The following is a 10285-nucleotide window of genomic DNA, read 5'->3' as shown; positions in this document are numbered from 1 at the left end:
AGATCAGTATTCAGTGATTTGTACATGTCAACGCATACATTGGCTCCTTTAAGACAGCAATTTGTCCCTAAAGGTTATTAGCATCGAAGCGTTACAGTGGATGTTGCATGTTGATTAAGCTTGTATAAAAGTATGTATCTAGAGCCACAAGGTACAGGAAGAAAACTTGTTTCATCAAAACGTAGCCAATTATACGGATATTTTTGACTATTTTCACATAGCTTTGATGTTTTCACATGTCATCTTTCTGATCATCTTGTTTACAGATTTGTGTGCACAGCAATGAAAAACGGGAGTGGGGGCGGTCCATACCTGGCTGTCGTGTATTTGGATTTGATAACCGTCGCAGCCAAAGGCCCAGTGAGTGATGTCTGTTTGAGAGGGTCAGTGCAGAGGGACTGAGCGGACACTCCATTGTGCATTTGTGCTGTGCAAGGGCACTGTCCTGCCCAGACCATGTGGCTGGCTACATTTAGAGACCATCTGTTGCCTGCACACCTGCTACATCATCAAGGGCCTGTAACCATCACCCACTGTGCTCTTCTTTGGTGGATATTTTGTTCCTGCTGGTCATTCACCAAGGCAACAAGCCAGAAATTCTATCCGACCGTGACCACCCAGTTTGGCAAACTGCGAGGCCTCCGGGTTCCTGTGCCCAGCGAGGTGCTCCGGCCCGTTGATCAGTATCTGGGGGTCCCCTATGCTGCCCCGCCCGTGGGCGAGAAACGCTTCATGCCCCCCGACCAGCCCTCCTCTTGGTCAGGTGTCAAGAATGCTACCCACTTCATGCCTGTGTGCCCTCAGAACATCCACAACACCGTACCAGAGATTATGATGCCCATATGGTTCACCTACAACCTGGACACAGTAGCCACGTACATTCAGGATCAGAGCGAGGATTGTTTATATCTAAACATCTACGCTCCGACAGAGGACGGTGAGTTGGTGCGGTAAAAATGGACAACAATAACTATCCATTTCTACCAATCATTATTATCCATGTCGTCCTGTTATCCTCATGAAGCGTGTGTGCGACCACTGCTCGTTTCATTGCATTCATTTCAAAGCAATGTCATTGTTCTTTCCCTTGTTGCAGTCATATTCCATATGAAATAATATATGTCCTCATTAATAAGCAGGAATGTATTCATATATTGATAGTTGTGGCAACTGGAGATACCCTTATGTCACTGAATGTGTAGGAATACATACTGGCTCACCTAACCAAATAAATTATTTTCTGCATTTAAAAAGGCTGAGCCTGTAGCATATTTGTCACAACTGAGCATCAAAGGTAATCCTGAAGAATCACGACGCAGATCTAGTAAAGCTAGCAATGCTGGCTTTCCATGTTTGTAAAAGAAAAAAGACAACTTCTAATATAATATATTGAGAATACAGTACCTTCCTCACAAGCATTCAGTGTAACACAAAACATTCAGCATTCAAAGTTGGACCGGGTTCAGCTTTTGTATGTAACGTGCCACTCTTTGGCTGACGGATAAACAGCCTGCTTGAGATGGAGCTGTCCAAAATGGTGCAGCCAATGTTTTATGAAGCTCCTGGTCTGAGTGCTGCTGCCGAAAGGCCTCCTCACCCGGCACACAAACAGGTTAATTAAATCTCACATTCACATTTCAAAAAGGAAACAACATAACCCATCGATTCTATACATTTTTTATTTCTTTGAAAAAATGAATTCTTTATTTATGTCATTGTTTATTTAAAATGCACCTCGGTTATTCTGTTGCTTTATTATTTGTTTCACTGATGTGACACCTTTGCTTTTTTACTTATCTCAAAAGCAGTTGTTGTGCCACGCCAAACTAAAAAGTGTTTCATTAAGATTTCCACTATTTCATTTTTTGTTTTTGTGGCTTGTTACCTGCTCAGTCAGAGTGTATAGGTTCTTATGTAATAAACCCTCTAGCTCATATCTTCAGTAACTATCCTGCAGTGGTTAACCTGAAGAATTGACGTGACAATTTGTATGAAATAATTGTGCAGCGAGATACAATAAACCAAGAAAGATGTATTAATCCGGTCAAAGCTGAGGCAGCTGGATCAATATAACGACAGATAATATAGTGTCATACATCTCGAGATCTGTCATCCACATTTTCTCAGAAAGCAATCGCAGGTAAAAGTGCAACATGCTGGATGTAAATGGGATAATCTTCCCTTTGCCTATAATTTATGGATCTTTTGTCTCCTGATTCTGTCATTTTGATTGGACCATATATAAAATAAGAGGCACAGCCAACCATGATGTTTTGAATTTTCTACTTCTTTTTCCTCATGTGAATCCCAGGAAGCCAACACAAGAAAAAGGGGGCGGCTTTCTCACATGCCGAGACTCATATATCTGAAGGTATTTTTATGAGCTCAAAGTCTTGATGCATGGATTCTTTTAGCTCACGTTTGCTGGATGAAGTTACAATTCTTAGTTTCTCTTTCCTGAAGAACAACAGAAGCAAGAGCTACATCTCTGCTGCCATGCACATTGTTTGCATTACTTATCTGTCTGAAAGTCATTGGGCAATGTCACAAATGGGTGTCCAAGCATGAAGCATAGATTTTATATTATTATTTGAAAAAATAGATATTTTAGCTCATATTAGTAGATAACAAGAGCTCGGTGCAGTGTGGTACTTTCAAATCCACAGCATGTTTTCTTTTGCTTGTGCATGCATATTATATGTGGAACTGTAAAATTACACCTTTACAGAATATTCTTCTCCACTGACATCGAACTACAAATCACTGGTTTTTCTTCTCTTTCTTCCTCTCATCAACATATTCAGATACGTTACAGAGGCAAAGTAAGCTCGATTGTGCGCTTACATGCACTGTCAAATCCGTTGTTAATTACATTTTAGTCTTTGATTCATACACACCCCTTGTCAGTGTGTATTTACCATGCATTTTCTAAATGTCATTACAGCTTCCAAACCACAAGCATACCACTGCTTCCATATGCACCTTTTCTAAGCTGTCTTCACTCATACTGCAAAGCTGTTATAACGTTTTAATAACAGTGTTTCATTACTATTGCCTCGGTCGTTGTTTGCTCAGCCTGTGTGTGTGTGTGTGTGTGTGTGTGTGTGTGCGTGTGTGTGTGTGTGTGTGTGTGTGTGTGTGTGTGTGTGTGTGTGTTGACGTTACAGATATAAGGGACTCAGAAGCTCGACCTGTGATGGTTTACATCCATGGAGGCTCCTATATGGAGGGCACCGGGAACATGATGGACGGCAGCGTGCTGGCCAGTTATGGGAATGTTGTTGTCGTCACGCTCAACTACAGAATCGGAATATTAGGTGATGACAACGTGTCTGTGATAACTTTTAATGGTCGTTCAAATGGGGCATTTAGTGTAATGTGGGAGAATAAACATAATGGTCATTAATTCCCACTTGTGTTGCTGTTATAACCTATAAAAAGAAGAAATTAGAGAAAAATATGAAACAGTTGAAGAGAATTTAGGCAAAGGGGATCTCTGTAGCTTGATTTGCATAAATATGTTGTCCTCAGAGGAAAAGTGTTGCAAATACTTATCAGGGTCTGTCCTTGATTCGCACAAGCTGTTTAGTTCTGTTTAGTTCTGAAAACACAATTTTTTTTCGTTTTAGAAGGATGTATCTAATCTGTACAAGATCATCAGCCTTTGCCATTCTTGAAGGAAAAAAGATTAAAATACAGTATGGAGCAATGCGGCGTTCACAAGCATTCACAAGGTCAAGAGTTTCCCCTGCGTTTAACATTCAAAACAGTACGTTGTTTAAATGAGAATAGACAAGGGAATAAGTAATAGGATCAATTGTAACAGCATGGTGACCTCTGTGTGGTTTTAGGAAATTAGAGAACTCGCCAAAATATTTATGCACATTGAATTTTATGAAGTCCTAAGCAAGGAGAGAATTCAGATTCGCAGAGCCTGATCACTTCCTGAGGGACGCCGCTGCTTGAGAGACTATTACGAGGAGTTGTCTAAAGTAGTCAAGACACTCTTGGGAGAGAGATTTGCACCTGAGGGGAAACGGTGTCGGCTCAGTCTGAGGCCCTGCTGGGCTACAACGTTAGATCAAAGCTGTGACACACACTGTAGCTCTCTACGTCAGCACTGGCTCTGATGTCTTTCTGTGGACTTCAGGCTTCCTCAGTACTGGTGACCAGGCAGCAAAAGGAAACTATGGACTCCTGGACCAGATTCAAGCTCTCCGTTGGATCAGTAAGAACATTGGTTACTTTGGAGGAGACCCGGGTCGCATCACAGTTTTTGGATCTGGAATCGGTGCTTCCTGTGTCAGTCTGCTTACTCTGTCCCATCACTCAGAAGGTAAGAACAACCGTCTCAGTTGTCTCTGACTTTGATCAATACAGGTTTGCTCTGTTATTAATGCCATCACTTAAAAAGCAAAGTCAAAATCCACATTGCAATCATGTTAATTTCTTATCTTATAATTTTAATCATTTCGTTCTTTGTTTCAAATGCAACTCTAAATGGTCTGTCAGGGAGATGAAGTGTTGTGGCATGGTAGTGTAGGGTAAAGAGGGTATTTGTTAAGTAAGTGATTGCTTTTGTTCCCCTCTACTCAATCTAATCAGCCTAAAAGCTTTGCCTCTTAAAATGGGAAGCTCTTAAAGAAGCCTATTAGCATTATAAAGTTTTCACCACGCCATCACGTTCACCTGTGTCCATCAGTTTTTACCATTCGATCTGACTAATATTTACATCTATCAGCGTCCGATTTGTTTACCCTCATTTACTCACATACAGTGTGTATGGTCCACCATCTTCCTTTTCATTAGCAATTTGTATTTTTAAAGCCTTGATTGAAGACACTGTTTACCAAAGACAAAGCTGTGTGAGAATAAAGAAGGACCAAAAAAAGAGACAAAATTCTTTAGATATTTTCAAAATTCACCGTTGATTTTTTCCCCCCATATTTATGGACAATACTTTAATTGAAAATCTCACATTCTAGTCCAGCTTCAACTGCAAATCCATGGTCTTGCGGGATTAATAAAGTAACTATCTATCTATCTATCTATCTATCTATCTATCTATCTATCTATCTATCTATCTATCTATCTATCTATCTATCTATCTATTATTTTTTTAATGACAATATAACTTCACCAAAGCTCCTTGCAACAATCAAAGGTGAATATTTATATTTGGGTGGTCCACAGGGAATTGAACCTCTTATCTTTGCCGTATTATTGCCCTGGCCGTCGCATTGATGCTGGACAGAAACACAAGGGCACAAACTGTGTTTTGTCAATGCCAGGGAGGCTGCGGCAACTGTCCTTTGTGAGCTTTGTATTTGATGCCCTCGCTTGGCTGCAGCGACTGCACAAAGACCTCCGGCTGTCTTTGAAGTAGACTAGCTGCTGCCCTGAACAAATTTAAATAAATGACAGCAAGGCAAGAGAAAGTGACACTGTCCCGCACTCTTTTTCAAGCGACTGCTATGCCATAACCTCAGCAGAGTATTTCTTGACTTGATACATATCACTTGTCATTTTTAGGCGGTAGATACAAAATCCCCAGAGACAGAGGTGACGCACTGCATATAAACAATTCAACAGAGCATTGTGTTTACTGTATCAACATTGGAGGATCAGGGTTACTGAATATTCATATCCCCGCACAGTCCCTCCACTGAACACTTGGCATCACAAGTCTATACGAAGCCATGCAGCTTGTTAGACACAAAGTATTAACAATTTCTACAATTGCAGTATGTGTGCAAATAACTGGCATCGAAAAACCTCCTCATTGAAAGAATGCTGCAAGTTGATCATTAATTTGACTGTCATCCGCATATAGTAATGACAGCACAAGAACCAAATAAGGGGCTCAACAGAGAGAAGCAAGTATTTTTTCTATCAATATAATAACAATTGAATTGGACAACATCCTATTAGAAGCTAATTTCTTCCACCAGCTGCTTTACAGTGCAGCTTCTCATCAGCAAGGCTCAATCTTGCCTTTTCACTCTCTTTATCTCCCTAATATTCAAAGTGGGCTTGTTTGCTTGTATCTACCTAAATGTTGTGCGTCAATAAACCTTGGATTTAGTGTGATATCTAGTTGTGCATGAGTGCAAAATGAATCATGTCAAAACGCCGTGGAGGTTTGTGCTAAAAAAGAATACTAATACTAACCACTGTTCTCTGGGCTTCTGTTGTCTTCTGTGTCTTTTTGTTCTGAATTGTGTGTCCCAAGGTTTGTTCCACAGAGCCATCATCCAAAGCGGCTCAGCCCTGTCCAGCTGGGCTGTCAACTACCAACCAGTCAAGTACACTCGTATGCTGGCCGAGAGGGTCGGCTGCAACGTGCTGGACACTGTGGACATGGTCTCCTGCCTGCAGAAGAAGAGTGCAAGGGAGCTGGTGGAGCAAGACATCCAGCCTGCCCGATACCGCGTGGCTTTCGGTCCTGTCATCGACGGAGACGTCATCCCGGATGACCCGGAGATCCTGATGGAGCAGGGCGAGTTCCTTAACTATGATATAATGCTGGGGGTCAATCAGGGTGAAGGGCTGCGCTTTGTGGAGAACGTGATGGATCTGGAAGACGGCGTGTCTGGCAACGACTTTGACTTTGCAGTGTCAGACTTTGTGGACAGTCTGTATGGCTACCCGGAAGGGAAGGACACACTGAGGGAGACAATTAAATTCATGTACACAGACTGGGCCGACAAAGACAACCCGGAGACCAGGAGGAAGACCTTGGTGGCCCTCTTCACAGACCACCAGTGGGTGGAGCCCTCAGTGGTGACGGCTGACCTACACGCCCGCTATGGCTCGCCTACATACTTCTACGCCTTCTACCACCACTGCCAGAGCCTCATGAAGCCAGTGTGGTCAGACTCAGCGCACGGAGATGAGGTCCCTTATGTGTTTGGCATCCCCATGGTGGGCCCAACCGACCTGTTCCCCTGTAACTTCTCCAGGAACGACATCATGCTCAGTGCTGTGGTTATGACTTATTGGACCAACTTCGCCAAGAGTGGGTGAGTAACAGCAAGTCCAGGGACAAACCAAAGCACATGTTAACATTAATATAACTTATTTACATATAGTTGCAGTGCATTCAGTATCCCATTGTACACTCCTTTCTTGGTCTACACTCGTTGTTGTCACTGTTTTAAAGCTTCCTTATAACTTCTCTATACACACATAACAAAGTTTCATCTGTTTAGGTAGACTTCCTCAAGGTGACGGATCTTAAAATGTACAGCTTAATTCACATAAAGGTTTATAGCAGTCACTCTATATTTTACAAAAAGGTTACGAAGCAGTGGCATTTAAAAGTATTCCCAGGATGAAAGGAGACATTTTCAGCTTATGAAAGTTGTCCAGTTTCCAGCAGTTTACCTGCACCATAAGTGACTCAGCACTTCAAAAACATGCTATTGAAAGTGCAGCTTCTGAACCTTCTGACAGCTTATTTTACAATGTGTCATACAGAGGCACAGGTGTGTGTGTCTGTGAAGATAAGAGACACCTAAGTGAGTTGCACTGTGGTGGAGGACTCTACTGCTGCGGCCCTACTGGAGTCTTCCTGCATATTGAATGCAATGAGTCTTAATGGATGACGACTAGCAGTAGGAGGAAGCACAGCACAGGTCACCATAGGCTGCTGTTTTTAGTGTGTAGGAATGAGGGAATGCTGAGCCCTTGAGGAGAGACGGTGATATTACATTGTGTTGACTTAAGTTAATGAAGTTCTTCTTTTATACAATATAACAAACAGGCCTTTCGTTTTGATTTGCCTTTGTAGTGGAAACATTGCATTTACCAAGGGCTTGACTGAGGATATTTTCCAATAATGTTATACATTATTGTCTGGCAAATGTAAGCAATATGTTAAATAACCAAAATAATGCTCAAAGCAAACAACTGTGTGTAAAACAAAAACATCTTCTGTTCTGTTCATTTGGACAAAAACGTTTCCAGATCGATATCTTGCCATTACAATATGAAAATTGATAATACTGAATTATCACTGATAGTACCATTTAGCTTTCTTCCATCAAATGTATTTCCTATGACTCAAGTGTTCTGTCTATCATGTGTCTGCAGGGATCCTAACAAACCAGTGCCACAGGACACCAAGTTCATCCACACCAAGGCCAATCGTTTCGAGGAGGTGGCCTGGTCTAAGTACGACCCCTATGACCAGCTGTACTTGCACATTGGCTTGAAGCCTCGTATCCGTGACCACTACCGCGCCACCAAGGTGGCCTTCTGGAAACACCTGGTGCCCCATCTCTACAACCTCCATGACATGTTCCATTACTCCTCCACCACCACCAAGGTCACCCCACTGGATCCCACCCAGTCCAACGGTAAGAAGTCGGGCAGCACCGGTCGTCCCCCTGTATCCACTGCCCACAACGACGGCGAAGGGGGGAGGGAGATGGGCCCTCTGATCATGCCGAACCCGAGAGATTACTCCACAGAGCTCAGCGTCACCATTGCTGTGGGAGCTTCACTGCTCTTCCTCAACGTCCTGGCCTTCGCCGCTCTGTACTACCGCAAGGACAAGCGCAGTCGGCAGGACTTGTCCCAGCAGCCCAGTCCCCAGTGTGATAGCAAAGGCAACAATGTGAGCCACACCACCACTATAGACGAGAGCCTGTCCCAGCAAAGGAACCAGTGTGAAGCCCTTCACAATCCTCTCCACATCTCGCCCAGCATGGACTACTCACTGAGCCAACGCCGCTCCCCTGACGACATCCCTCTGATGACCCCCAATAACATCACCATGATCCCCAACTCCCTGATGGGCCTCTCCAACATGAGTCCATACAGCACCTTCCCTGCTGGCTACAGCTCTGCAGGGCTACCCAGCACCCACTCTACCACTCGGGTATAGCCTGGCAAGAGTTGAGGGAAGATGGGGGGGAGAAGCGTGACGTACATAAAACATGGAAATGTAAAGCTATATTTAGGATGTGTAGGTAAAATAGGTTTGAATATGTTTGTTCTGTCTTTTCCAAAGGTGTAGAACCGCCAACATTCTGCCTTTGCTCTCTCATAATAGGAAATCTAACTGCAGAGTCATTTTATAATAATCATTTCCAAAGGCAGACAAAAAGAAAAAGCGCATTTCATTTTCCACTTTAGCTTTTTTGGAACTTTACCTAGCAAGAACTTAGTATAATGTTTATACAGTTGGATTTGTATGGGAAGCTTTTTCCTACTCGGAGATATCTATTTTGATCTCGTGGAACGAAGTGACATTATAACTCGTGGTGGACAGAGATGATATCTGTTATTATTATTATTATTATTATTATTATTATTATTATTATTATTATTATTAAGCTATTTTATACATATTTCTCATGGTACATTGCTTATTATGGAAATGTATTTTTACTGTAATTACTTTAAAATGCCTTGTAACTCGCTCACATTACTGTGGAATCATAAGAATAATGGATGGAAATTTTACTCAAATACAGGTCACACGTGGAAAAAACGTCCAGTTTATTCAAAAAATATTTCTATCTTGTAGTTCAACACTCCTGTGGCTGTGTGGGTGTGTGCTGAGAAGTGCGCTACAAAAATGTAAATTAGGCATTGTTTGAAATTAACCATTCAGTTTGTAGTGTTGTGTAATCTATTGTAGTCTATTTGAGTATCCTTGCTATAGTTTTATTTCATGTGTCTACAATTTTGCTTAATGCATTGTAGGAATATAACTTCTGCTTTACGAAAAGAGAATTACTTATAATGTGTTTTCCCACTTCAACCAACTCATGGTTCTTTTGGCTTGGCTTCTTTGTACAGAATAAACATAGACCAACATTTCATTCGTCGTTTGTTTATGAATACTGTAAGATCTTCAGAAAGATAATTGTAATTACATTGTAATTGTATGTATACCAACTCAATTATTCACATTTAAAAAGGAGTTTCCTGTAACTCCAAGTGGTTTGGACCCCGTGCGTACCAAGATATATCCAGGGGTCACTCTTTACTGAATGGACATGATTGACATCAAGCTTTGAGATTTGATTTCTTTCAACCTATCATAATGTTGTTTAATCTAAATGAGAAGACTATTAAAAGATTTTTGGAACTAAAGATGAGTCTTGAGTTGGAATAATAATGTGTCCTTAAAAGTATCCAAAGTTTAAAGGAATACTCATAACCGTGTCAAATGTAGCCTTACAGTGTCTGGGTCGATGGTTAAATTAACCCCTCCCTGCCCTCTATGCCTCTCATGTATGCTATTGCATGAGAGTTAAACATCAAAGACCGT

General features: G+C 41.8%; 1 protein-coding gene across 3 annotated transcripts; it reads left to right on the top strand.

The window, feature by feature from the left end:
• The first annotated feature begins 456 nt into the window (after positions 1–456).
• On the top strand, positions 457–8890 carry nlgn3b (neuroligin 3b). Of its 3 annotated transcripts, XM_034550144.1 has the most exons (6): positions 457–937; positions 2312–2371; positions 3168–3317; positions 4151–4336; positions 6233–7022; positions 8095–8890. In XM_034550144.1, the coding sequence occupies exons 1-6, from the start codon at positions 457–459 to the stop codon at positions 8888–8890; spliced, it is 2463 nt and encodes an 820-aa protein (XP_034406035.1). The 3 variants fall into 3 exon arrangements, with proteins under 3 accessions (XP_034406035.1, XP_034406036.1, XP_034406037.1); XM_034550145.1 differs by lacking the exon at positions 2312–2371; XM_034550146.1 differs by lacking the exon at positions 2312–2371 and having other exon boundaries at positions 574–937; positions 4151–4354.
• The last annotated feature ends 1395 nt before the right edge of the window (positions 8891–10285 follow it).

This window comes from Cyclopterus lumpus, chromosome 14 (assembly GCF_009769545.1).
Source record: "Cyclopterus lumpus isolate fCycLum1 chromosome 14, fCycLum1.pri, whole genome shotgun sequence".
In the NCBI taxonomy this organism is placed as follows: Eukaryota; Metazoa; Chordata; class Actinopteri; order Perciformes; family Cyclopteridae; genus Cyclopterus; species Cyclopterus lumpus.
Note: the sequence above shows the minus strand (reverse complement) of the source record. Positions and strands in the feature narration are given on the sequence as shown.